The sequence below is a fragment of the Rhamphochromis sp. 'chilingali' genome (assembly GCF_963969265.1).
Source record: "Rhamphochromis sp. 'chilingali' genome assembly, chromosome: 20".
NCBI lineage: Eukaryota > Metazoa > Chordata > Actinopteri > Cichliformes > Cichlidae > Rhamphochromis > Rhamphochromis sp. 'chilingali'.
In genome coordinates, this window is record NC_137947.1 from 1,688,085 (window position 1) to 1,701,236 (window position 13,152).

Consider the following 13,152-nt stretch of genomic DNA (forward strand, 5'->3'; position numbering starts at 1 on the left):
GTGTCAAAACAAATTATGTGATTTGCTCAAACAGAGGTTTTTGCTGTGTCTTTAAAGCAGTAAAAATTTTAAAACTAACTGCCTATGTTCCTTCTGAAACTGTCTGATTTTAATCTTGTGTTTTGCTTATGTGCTTAAAAGATGCTCGAATATTCTTTTTTTTCCCCCCATTCAGTAGAGCCTGCTTAAATTGGTTTCCTCTTCCTTTTAAGGTTGGAGAAAACAACCGGACATTGACAATTCATAGGAGGAATTCGGATTCGATTGCCCCCAGTAATTACATAGATGTATCAAAAGGGGATTGAGATTTCTTGCAAGGTGTCATCCACAGACAGTGGTTAAAGGATTAAAGCTCAGTGTTGTGCAGATGCTAGGAGTAGAACAGAAAGGACTTGGAAATTTCAATATAAATGTAAAACAGTCTGGGAGCCACAAACAAGAGCGGAGGCTGACACTGTCTCAACAGACCCTTGTATTCGATGGCTTCTGTAAGGTGCTGCTTCATGCAAACAATAACTGAAAATGAGCCCAACACTGAGTCATAAATCACATTTGCCAAATAGTTTATTTTCTAAACAAACAAAACAAAAAAACAAGCGACCTCTTTCAAACACTTTCGGAATCCCTTTCTCCATTCCTGTGGCTACTTGTCATCAGACTTTTACCGAAGGCAGCCAAACCTTGAAAAAGAGACATTGTCAAACACTGTGCTCCTTGTAGCCAGACTGGAATATCCTCAAACATCTTGAAATAAAACTACAAGACTGACTTCACACTGGGCGAAAGAGCTTTTTTGTTAAGTAGCTAAGCATCTAGGCAAGTTCACTGTTATTTATGGTCGTACATATATTCTTACCGAAGACATTCTTCAGGGTGTTTTGGGCTCTGATAGAGGCCTTTATGTTTTCTGGCACTACGCAGTGGTGTGGACTGCAGCTTGATCTTGAGCACTGTGGGTTGCGGCTCCATGAGGTCTCTGGGTTTGTGTGGCCGCTGAGCTGCAAAGCCCTCAGCTACCAGCGAGGTTGAAAAATTGTCACCGCCGTCTCCCCTGGATGCCGACGTGCAGGAAAATGTACAAGTCCGAAAATGTGAGGGTCTACAATCTGTGGCCCGCTGTGCAAACTGGGGTTGTAAAATCTTGTTTTGATGGTAAGAAATTGCCAAATGCAAAAAAAAAACCCAGGGAAGTATATGTTGCCTGTTTTCCCCGAGGTACTCAATGAGATAGCGGTGACGTGGAAAGCAAAGCCATACAGTGAGAAAACACCCCATCGTGGGGAGCTCCCTGCTGGATTGTAAGGGGGATGGAGTCAGTCAGCCTCCGCCAGATGCCGCAAGTGGAGCCAATGGTAGTAAGCCATCTTCACCCGAAGATGTCTCTACCCTCATCGGCTCCATCCCTCCCCTCCAAGACAGACCGTTTTTAGTCTAGCCTTATGGATAAGTGCTACAAGGCAAGCAGCTCTGTCGGTAAGAGCCCACAACATCTCCATGGTAATGGCTTACTAAGCTGAGCTAGAAGAGGCCCTGACAGCTAAACCAGATTCCACATCCATCCATCCACTTGTGCTTATCCTTTTCAGGGTTGCGGGGGGCTGGAGCCTTTATCAGCTATCTTAGGGCGAGAGGGGGGTACACCCTGGACAGGTCACCAGTCTGTCGCAGCGTGAACACATAGACAGAGATAACCATTCGCGCTCACGTTCACACCCACATCCACACCTATGGGCAGTTTAGAGTTCCTTTGGACTGTGGGAGGAAGCCGGAGTACCCAGGGAGAATCCACGCAAACACGGGGAGAACATGCAAACTCCACACAGAAAGACCCCGGCCTGATGGTGGAATTGAACTCAGGACCTTCTTGCTGTGCGGCAACAGTGCTAACCACCGTGCTGCCTTCTTGTGAAATTCTACTTTTTTTTTTTTTTAAATTGTTATACAAAACAAAGTGTAATGCAAGTCTTTGTTATGTTGTTGGAAAACCTCCATCTCCTTTAGGCTACAGGGCAGAAGTCTTTAGTCATTAGTTTGCCTTCACAAGTGTCTGGAAGCTGCAGAAAGGACTCCACTACTTTGTTCATAGGTTCTGCTGAAATATTGAATCATGTCAATAGTGGCAGCACTGAACAGATGGTGAGCAACTTCACAGCAATCAGTTTTCTGGACCATGATGTTGGGAATGGTGACCCTAGATTAGGTTATATCTACCAGCAAACATGTAACGCTGTATCCACGTTGTCTCTACAGTTCTAGATATGGCACGCCACGTCCCCCTCTATCGAGCACTACTGGAGCTGCTGAGGGCCATTTCTACCTGCACGGCACTGGTTCCTCTGCTGCTGCCTCTGACTGGAGACCCAGGCCAGGATGAGGAAGAAGAGGACGAAGAGCATGCTGAGGGCCAAACCTCTGTTGGGATGCTGCTGGCAAAGATGAAAACATGCGTTGACACATACACCAATCGCCTCAGGTGACACAAATAAAATCAAGTGGGAATAACTCTTTTCACCTTAAGAGAAAGCTTTAATGAGTTTAAGGTTTTAAATTTTTAAGTGATCTCAATTATTTAAACCATTTATGGGCTTGTTTTGTTTATTTGTTTTGTTTTCTTTTTTCTTTTTTTTCATTGCATTTTAGATTACAAAAATCAGATCCTTTATGTCACCACAAATTTAAGTTGAATATTGGATGTAGCCAAGACCTTACTATCCCAGTTCTTCATTATCATTAACAAACAATACTGCTGAAGATGGGCTCTTTATCTCTCAAGCTGTATTCACACTTACCATTAAAATGTACCCCAAAAGGGACACTGCCTGTGCTCTGTAAAAAAAAAAAAAATGTATGTGCATTTTTTATTATATCCAGCACGCTCAGCTCAACCACTGCTGCTGTAAGCTTTTTGACAACATACTGTAGTGAGATTGACACACACACACACACACACACACTGTGTACATACATGTCACAGTGCCTTGTTATGAATGATGCATTTGAAGGTATTTTTAGAAAATGCCTGCCATGAATGTTGCAGTAGCTGTCATGCTGCCAGCATAGTTTATTTAACATACCAAGGGGCAGCAAACCTTGTAGTTCATAACAGGTTAGTGAGAGCAAGATAGCTTATTGAAGGCATATAGTGGTTGGTGCAGGTAAGATTTTGAGCCACAGGAGTTTAGAATCCATGTCAGGTGTAATGGGAATGTCTGTGATATAACCTAAGGGACAGATGTCATTTAAAATGACAGACCTTTATTGCATTGCGTTGCCTTTCTTGTGTGGAGCATCATTTTGATGGCCATAGGACATTATACAAGCACAGTACTCACATTCCAGGTCCACACACAAAATAGGGACTTTAATTTTATTTTTTTTTAAAAACTGAAGAAAAATACCCAGGCACTGAGAGTGATCACTTGAACTGTCAGCTGTGTTTCCTAGGGACTTGTCTTCATTTTTAAGTCACAATTCTGGGTTGATGAAAGCAGCTGTTGAGCCCATATATTTGGCAGAATGTAAAATACTGTTTTAAAATGTGCAGAGCAAAGTTCTAAGAGTGGCCATGGAAGAGAAGCACCACACAAACACATTGTTATCTTATATAGCAATTTTATTTTCTTTCAGGGTAAAAATGTGTAAACTGGGGATGGGGATTGTTATCTAGATTACTGACGTGGTTATATTCCCAGAGAAGTGGATAATTTAAATAACAGGCAACAGATCTTAATAATAATAACAATAATAATAATTTATAGCAATAAAACCTGCATCCATATAATCATCTTTTGTTTCAGAAAAATTTCTAAAAAAAAAAAACAAGTTATTAAACAGCACAATCTGTGTGTGTTCCAGGTCAAAGAAAGATAAAAGTAAAGGTGTGGCAAAATCAGAGAGCTCAGACCCAGAGCCCGAGGGTTTGACTCTGCTGGTGCCTGACATCCAGAGGACAGCTGAGATAGTCTACGCTGCTACTACAAACCTACGGCAGGCCAACCAGGGTATGTATACACAGCCTAACATGAGGCTTTATTACCTAAAAAACAACTGTGTTTGCCGAGTTCTCATTCTCTGCACTGTTTGCTCTAAATCTGAAGGCTCTCAGGTCACACTGTTCAGTACATTTAAGTGAACACACCACATACCCAGATTTGTATAAAAACAAGTTTGGAAATCAAATATTTTTTAAAAAATGTGAAGCTCTGAGACGCCCCTCCCTCCCTCCAAATTTCCCGTGTCACAACTTGAGCTGAATGATTTTAGCAGGTGCCAGATCTATTGTCTTTAGCTTATCAAAGTCTAAATGACTGACTGCAGCCCAACAATTTAATTTCAATCAAGGACACCATTGGACTGTTATTGAAAATTTGAACTTGACCAAACTGTCTGAAACTGCAGGTCACATTCACTGTTATCTAAATCTGCTTCTAATGTTACCCTGTAGCTTTTGTGGTGGATGATGGACTATATGCTACTAAGATAAGATAAGATAACCTTTATTAGTCCCACACGTGGGAAATTTGTTCTGATGTCTTGTTTAAATTTGCGCCACATTCCTTGGCCTATGTTTTGTTTTGGGTTTTTTTTTTCTCCCTCCTCCAAGGTGGGTTCTGAAATGTCGTATGAGCCCTACAAAGATAAACAGTCAGTTAAAATTGTAACACAAGATTCAGACTGAAGAATAGAAAAGGCCAAAGTACATATGACCTAACATGTATAAGACATCGAAAAATAAAGAGAGACAAGTCATTAGCCATCTTAAGGTAGCAGTGCCATCAGTAAAATGTCTGTGTCATGATGAAGCATGACACAGACAATATTAGGTTTCTCCCACCCATCCATTTCTTGCTACTCCCTGCATTAAGTTTTTATGCTCTGTCTACATAAATTGGTCATCTAACTGAGCACTTAGGTGGGGAGCTGGCTATTAGACTTGATGGAAGTGTGCATGTGAGGTAGGGGGCTATAGATAAAGATTAATGTTCTGTCATTTCATGTAAAGAAATCCATATAGCAAAGGGCTCTATGATTACCAGTTATGCAGAGTTGTCCAGTGTATAGCTTTGCAGCATTAGTGCACAATACATGAATAATCTTTTAATTAGTGTAGAGGCTTTAAGAAATGTCTCTGACATGAGTTACCATCCTCCTCTGTTTTGATTATATTGACTGAGAAGAGAAAAAGTCCCTTTGAAGTGTTCAGTTATCTGAACAGGCCAGATAATGATATCAGCCACTGCTCTCTACAGTTTGTATTCCTCCAAGATTCAATTGCAGTTCTGTTTGTTAAACATATCCTTATGGAAAAATTGTATAATATTCTTTCTTGAGCTTGTAAATAATTGTCTCGCAATTGATGACTTGTTGATGTGCTTGAGAGCAGGAAAAAACTGTGAATTTGATTTAATGGTGGAGGAGTAGAGTACTTTTGAGCATATTGCAATTATAGGGTTCATGTCTGTTAGCACACCTGCAGAAACCCTGAATTCTAGGTTCTATTTTAAAGCTTTAGATAATCTATTCCACAGAAAACATTGGCCAATCATAGATCTTTTAAGTAAGAGGGCAACATTTTCTGTGGAATAGGTTGTCTAGATTATCTTTTACATTCTGTAAAAGATCTGCATATTCATCCATTAAGTTGGTCTTCGCCTTTGAAATCTTCCAGGACAATTAGCTGTGCCTTTGCTCTATAGAGTAGGCAGACAAAAAAAATTTGAGTCTTATATTGTAATTATATTGCTGCTGTTGCCACTATTTCCTTTTTACACTTAATCTCAGCAGTGGAAATGGAGAGCATAGCCTTTGACCCATTCTTGTTTTTCTCGTAAGTTTTATCACTTCTATCATTTTTCCTGTGTTTGTGAAAGCTGCTGAGATCACCTCAGTGGGCCAGCAACTATGAGCCTGCCGCTGAATTGTAAAATATTTTGTCACAATACTATTTAATTGCCTTGTTGCTTATATGTCTTGGTAGCTAGGTGAAGACAGTATTATTATGCATTAATCTCAGAAAATACAGTTACTAAATGTAACACTAATAGACGTAATGTATGCTGATTGAAATTCAGTATTTATCCAAAAGTCTTAGAAATAACTCATCCCTTTATAGCGCCTTGAATTAAATAAACAAGGCTGAATAACTGTATATAATGCAATGTAGGTCAGTGACATCTAAAATTGAAGCCTCCAAACTGAATTGACTTAACACTTCAAACTAAAACTGAATATTGACTAGAACCTTAATGAAGCAAGAATTTATTACAGAACCTTTATGTTTGAATGTATTGGTTTTAGTTTGTACCTCATCAATTTCCATTTGTGAATGTAGCAGGACATAATTTATATTGCACTTCCTCAGTCTTCATTTGAGTTAAAGGACACTTCATTTCTAAAGGGACTCTTAGATGCACAGAAAATATCCCTTTGTTCAGTGGTCCTGGCTACATTGGTCAGACACACACAAACTGTGCACCAAATGGATTTAGTTGCATTGGTTTCTGAAATCCCATTTTGAAGCCTCTAGCTGAGTATTTGTCATTGTCGTCTTGGTGTTTTGAAACCAGATGTGATAAGTGAGAGGTAGAGTTGACTTTTATTATTAACTCTCAGTATATAACAAACCTGTTGGGCATGTGGGAGGTTTTGGTAAAGATGAGCACAGTGAGAAACACCTAAACATAAAACACACACATTCCTAGGTCTTTTTCCTTATTCTGGGCTTTGATATTTTTGCTCCCTACTCTCAACCTTTTCTTTACCAGAGAAGAAACTAGTGGAGTCTTCAAGGAAGGTGTCAAGCCGGCCGAAGCCCCTGTCCGTACTCCGATCTCTGGAGGAAAAATATGTAGCTGCCATGAAAAAACTACAGTTTGGTGAGTTTCTATCAATCAGTAAATATATACACACAAAAAGTGATGCACCATTCTGCTATAAATCTTCTTGTTCTATCTCATGTCTGACATGCTTACTAATGTCTTCACACCAGTATTCTGAAAGGGAAGCAGAATCAGGCTACTTTCCCATCCAGCTGATCTCTTTTGTCTTGTCCATCACTCTCCACTCAGCCATGTCATGATTAATTACACTGTTTTTGCTGTCTTGCAATTGATTTTGTAAGCAGGTTGATGTCTGAGGTCATTGTAAGTGACTTGACTGTAAACAGTGTTTGGGTATGCAGACAGCATAGAAATAGACAACTCAAGACAGGGTGGCTGTTTCATCTGAATGTTTCTCACGTTATGACTCAAGCTGTATATTGTTTAAACAATATACAGCAATATCTGAGCTTTTTTTGTAGCATTTTAGCTATAAAAGATATTGCACTTGTTCAGTAACTTACACACTTTTGTTTTTTGTGGTAAAAAAGTACAGTCAGATCGGGAGTTAAAAATAAATTCAATGAAGGTACAAGAGACTTGTTGCATAAGGATGTTAATAAAAATTGTGTGCAGTATGTGTCATTTTAGCATTTAACTAAAAAACAGTTTTTCTTTTAAATTTTGTTTTGTTACTAATCCCTGTTATTACCAGTTTATTCACAAGAAGTTCACATTCCTGGCCATAAAGCACAAACATCGATGTCAGATCAGTTGGATCTGAGATCTTAAAAAAAATAATAAATATATTCGCTATGAGACTTGTTACAAGTACTTGTTACAAGTATGCTGACAGTGAGCTAACCTGGGACACACAGAATTCATTAGCCTTTTCTCTGGAAGAGTCCAGAGTTTTTAGTGCTAGCAGGGCTGCTGTGTCCATTTTATTTTATTTATTTATCTTTTTTTGTCATGGTTCTATAGTGTCCATCTTTCGGTGTGTGTGTGTGTGTGTGTGTGTGTGTGTGTGTGTGTGTGTGTGTGTGTGTGTGTGTGTGTGTGTGTGTGTGTGTGTGTGTGTGTGTGTGTGTGTGTTGTATATGTAAGTGAATAAAAATGAATATAAAAGATCTGATTAATTCTGGAATGGAGTATGAGGTTCATAAACTCAGAACAGCAGGTCGATCTTCCTGTAACGGGTAACATACCACGACCACAAACAGTATTTCATCTCCCTTTATTGCTTTAATTATTACCGTGAATTTAGATCGCATTTTATCTGTTTGAATATGGCTTATAAAAGAAAAAAACTCCATTTTCACTTGTGTTTATAATTGGGTTGAGCACAGTAATGCGCTGAACTTATCCTGACCTGTGTGTCTGTTCTCTGTCCAGACACCTTTGAAATGGTATCAGAAGATGAGGATGGAAAGCTGATGTTCAAGGTGAACTACCACTACATGTCTCAGGTGAAGAACGCCAGTGATACAAACAGCGCAGCCAGATCTCGCCGCCTTGCCCAAGAGGCTGTCACTCTGTCCACCTCTCTGCCTCTGTCTGCTTCTTCGAGTGTCTTTGTCCGTTGCGATGAGGAGAGGCTGGATATCATGAAGGTAATAGAGCTTATCCGCTATTTTAGGCTTAGGGCTACAGATTTATAGCAGGCTACGATGACTTCACACTGCATGATAAGAATACAGAGGATACATTGTGTGTTGTAGTAACTGTTTTGATTGAGAATGCACTCTGGGTTTAGTAGAATCCACTCGTGTGAGAAGTGGGTGAGTGAATCAACACTCCCAGGATTTTTGTGTGCTGTTTTTCTGTGGTGCTCCTGCCATATGAGTTGTCATCAGCAGCTCTTAGTCATTCCCCTAGTGACATTTGATAAATGGCTCTTACACCGCAAGTTGATTAATGGCAAAGTCTCCTTTGCTAAATGTCAAAATTCTCATCTGTTTAGCTCCATTTTGGCAGGAAAATATTCCAAATAAAGACGCAGCATACTAACAACAAAGCTGACATATGATTAAAACACTGCACACAACAGTGCAACATTGACATTGATTAGTCAAGAAATGCAATGGATGGATGTATATTCTTATCTGTAATCACAAACTGAAGTAAGAAAATATCTTTGACCTCAGTTAACGCCCCTGTTATGCAAACATGTTCAGAATTTACCAAAATTAACTTCCCCCTATAATAGCATGGCCCAAGGAATAGCATGAGCAGAGAGGGACAGTGGCTGATGAGGTGGAAACATCAAGATCTGTGAGGGGTCAGTACATCCTAGTAGCTCACCCCACATCCTTAAATTAATAACCAAACAGCCAACTGCATTTATTCAGCACTCTCCAGGTGGCACAGTCAGTTTCAGTCTCAAAATGCTTCCACACCAGATTTACTTGACTTTGGTGGAAAGTGCAATGAAAGTGATGTGCCTGAATGTTCATGTCAAAATAACCTTAATGCATGAGTGGCACCCAGTGCCCTCCAGAAATCTTAGTGTAGCTGCTACGTAATCTCAGTGTTACAAAACCCCTAACACTACTCAAGACCAATGTGGTCGTTTGCACAAGGGTCAGGATGTTCGCATTATGAAAGGAAAACACGTCTACCTTACTTAGGACTAGAATATGCCCGATATAAATTCAGTGAGCACTTCAGTATGTGAATAGAATATCTTATGCAATGCACCTGCATAGATATGTTCACTAGAGGTATTTAGAAGTTCTTAGTCCAGACTTGGTCCAGCAGCACCATACACCTACCTTTAATTGAGGCATTAATTCAAGCACTTGATAGTGAGGTTGAATAATTTTCCAAGAGGAATGATAGAAACTCATAAAAGAAAGATGTGCCAAGGTTGAAAATTCATTCCTAAGATGACTTGAGGTCATTGAACCCAAAGTTGTTCTGAAGTCCTTGATTTCAATAGAATATTTAAATCTTTTATCTGGCCCATTGTTGTAGACTATTTGGTCCCTATACGTACTACTGTAGTGACTTGTGTTGTTCAAGTAGCCAGTATTAAGTAGGACGTTAACCCAGTGGGTTTTAGACTGCTAGAGGTGCCCTTGGTTGCCGATTCTGTTTGTAAACTTTTGGACTTAATTTGTGAACTTTAGACAAGGGAAAAAGATTCAGTGGTCTGGGAGTCATGTCATTGCTTTTTGCCAGTGATGTTGTTTAGATAGAACTTTATTAATCCCTCGGGTAGGTTTCTCTGGGAAATTCAGTTTCCAGTAGCAGAACACTGACAGAAATTGCACAGTAAGAAATCAGAATAAAACAAAATTGGTGAAAAAGAGTGTGTGTGTGTGTGTGTGTGTGTGTGTGTGTGTGTGCGTGCATGCATATATTAGGGGTGCAACGATATTCGTATCGATATTGAACCGATTGATACAGTGCTTTCGGTTCGGTACGCATATGTATCGAACAATACAAATGTTTCAATTTATTTTATCAACTTTCCTTCTGACGATGCTGTCTGTGTTGAGCGCTCAGTGGATCTGTGCTCGACAGTGCAGCCTAGGCGGAGTAGTCGAACGCAGATCCACTGAGTGCAGGCAAGCTAGCAATGAAATATACTCATTAATGAGATGTAGCAGCCAAATGGTCTATGGCACAGTATATTGCATAGTGACTGCTTAGTTGTCCCCGTTGTTTGTCAGTGTTATCAGCCAATATCCTTGTTGTTGTGGTAAAGAGAGCTTTAAACATGAAGGCAGGGTTGTTCATTTATTGGGCAGTCAATGTCCCTGCCCTCGTCTGTGTTTATGAACTGTGCTGTGTGAAGCAACTCTAGTTAAACAGCAAGTCTACTCAATATCAATTAGACATTATATTTATGTTTGTTATATTTAGGAAATAAATCAGATTTTGCCACAAATGCTCAGCAGTGAGTACTGTAGTTAGAATTCTCCTCTAATTTTACCCTTTGGCCTGTTTGTAATTACTTTGTTGCAGCTGTGAAACAGCATTAGCTGTGTCTGCGCCATTTCTCCATTAAAACTTTTGCCATTTGCACTTTTGTTAAAATCTAAATTTACTGTTATCAGTACATTCACCTTTCTCCAATTAACCCTCTTTCAGCGTGATAATGACTAAGCTGATAACTAATCTTTGTTTATATTTAAGCTTTCCCTTTTGTTTGTTTTCATAGGTTCTCATCACTGGTCCAGCTGACACACCATATGCCAATGGCTGTTTCGAATTTGATGTTTATTTTCCCCAAGACTATCCCAACTCACCACCTCTGGTCAATCTGGAGACCACTGGCGGACACAGTGTGCGCTTTAACCCAAACCTCTACAATGATGGCAAAGTAAATGTATTTTTTTTCTTCTTTTTAAAATGTGTATTAATTGCAAAATCTGCCAACCAATTCACTGAATTCTCAGAATTTTGGTACTGTAAGTAGAAGAAACAAGCTGTGCAGATAATCTGATTAGATGGTTGAGCACTTTGCTGTGTGTGTGTGTGTGTGTGTGTGTGTGTGTGTGTGTGTGTGTGTGTGTGTGTGTGTGTGTGTGTGTGTGTGTGTGTGTGTGTGTGTGTGTGTGTGTGTGTGTTTGTTCACTGAAACAAGCTTCAATGAATATCTGAACCACTCTATAGATCAGACAATTTGCCCACATCCCATATTAAGTCTGAGAGAGGGGTAACAAAAATCTACTGGACTTAAATATTGTATGTTTAACATTGGTAATACACATGGATTTTGGCACATAATGTTTTGTTTGTCTTTTATTAATCAGGTTTGTTTAAGTATCCTCAACACATGGCACGGGAGACCAGAAGAGAAATGGAACCCACAGACCTCAAGCTTTTTACAGGTAAGATGGTTTTCCATCATAACAATCACCTGTATCAATGGATCAGCAGGCTTCTGTCTCAGTCTTTGTGTCATAGGCTATAGTTTATTAGGAACCTTGTATTAATGGCCCTGGGGTTCTGACAGCTACCATGAAGGATTCTTTTTAAAGTTCTGTTATTATTTTTCTTTATGACTGTGTGGGTGTTGATAAACCAAACACAAACCACTATCATTTCAGCCTCTGGGTTATGCCTGCTTACACACATCACTCATCTGGAAGTTGCAATCAGTTGACATGTATGCCCAAGATGCCATCTGTCATTAGACTTGATTTTGTAGACTCTTAATCTGAAATGTTTCTAATTTTAATTTTATTTCTTTTTTTCCCCTTTTCGTTAAACCTTTCTTTGGATGTAGACATAAAGATGCCTCTCTAAAATCAGATGTAGATGAACTGAAAATTCGATATCATTCATTTTGAAATAGGATTAGTAATAAAGGTTGATGGTCTGCATGTCTTTATTTCTTGATGTGTTTGCTTGCTAGAAGAATTTACTGGTGTTTCTTTCATGTGTGTGCATATACCAGTGACAGTATTGTTTCCAGTACTCCTCTTTCAGCATAAAGTTCATAGAGCAGTAATAAATCTGAAAATTAAAATGGTATGGTACCAAACTGATTATTGAAAATTTTCCTGCCAGTGGTGTCATCCAATGCCCTTTTACTGGTCTCTCTGAGAGAACTGGCATTGACAGGCGCAGCAGTGTTCCACAAGCTGAACTTTAGCAACTAAGAACAGTGTGATTACCGCAAGAAACAAAAACAAAAAAGTATGTGCTCAGGGGGTTTTACAGGGGGTCATGTATACATACGACTATATATGGGCTCCATATAAACTGTGAAAATACACATACACACTATTTTGTTGATTTATGATCAAGTAGCCCAGGCCAGGTACCTTTGCAAGATTTGGCCCAGAAATGTTATATCCTAAAGGATCTGTATTGAAACAAAGTGTGTTTTAAAGCTGTTATTCAAGAAAATACAATGATGAGTAATCCACATAAAGACTTATTTTAAGTCTCAAACCTAGCATAGTTATTATTAGCCCTCCTAGTGATGTATCATTAAACATTTTTCACTTTTCTTTAACTGTATATTGTTTGCCATTGATGTCCCAAAATGTATAAAATTAATATTTCTCAATTGGAACCATTAGTTTCTATTTAGGAAAAACGTATTTGGACTTGAATCTCATTGTACAGGGTGGGCCATTTATATGGATGCACCGTGATAAAATGGGAATGGTTGGTGATATTAAAGTCCTGTTTGTGGCACATTAGTATATGTCAGGGGGCAAACTCCTCAAGATGGGTGGTGACCATGGTGGCCATTTAGAAGTCGGCCATCTTGGATACAACCTTTTTTTTCAATAGGAAGAGGGCCATGTGACACATCAAACTTATTGGTAATGTCACAAGAAAAACAATGGTGTGCTTGGTTTCAATGTAA

General features: G+C 39.2%; 1 protein-coding gene across 3 annotated transcripts in view; it reads left to right on the forward strand.

Annotated features, from left to right (window-relative positions):
- The window catches only part of birc6 (baculoviral IAP repeat containing 6), a 132,225-nt gene that overhangs the window by 103,269 nt on the left and 15,804 nt on the right, over window positions 1–13,152 (forward strand). For all 3 annotated transcript variants that reach the window (XM_080869824.1, XM_080869826.1, XM_080869825.1), the window contains exons 65-70: window positions 2,251–2,473; window positions 3,856–4,001; window positions 6,765–6,875; window positions 8,214–8,431; window positions 10,987–11,148; window positions 11,582–11,659. In XM_080869824.1, coding sequence (XP_080725950.1) covers window positions 2,251–2,473; window positions 3,856–4,001; window positions 6,765–6,875; window positions 8,214–8,431; window positions 10,987–11,148; window positions 11,582–11,659 — 938 coding nt within the window. The remainder of the gene's footprint in view (window positions 1–2,250; window positions 2,474–3,855; window positions 4,002–6,764; window positions 6,876–8,213; window positions 8,432–10,986; window positions 11,149–11,581; window positions 11,660–13,152) is intronic.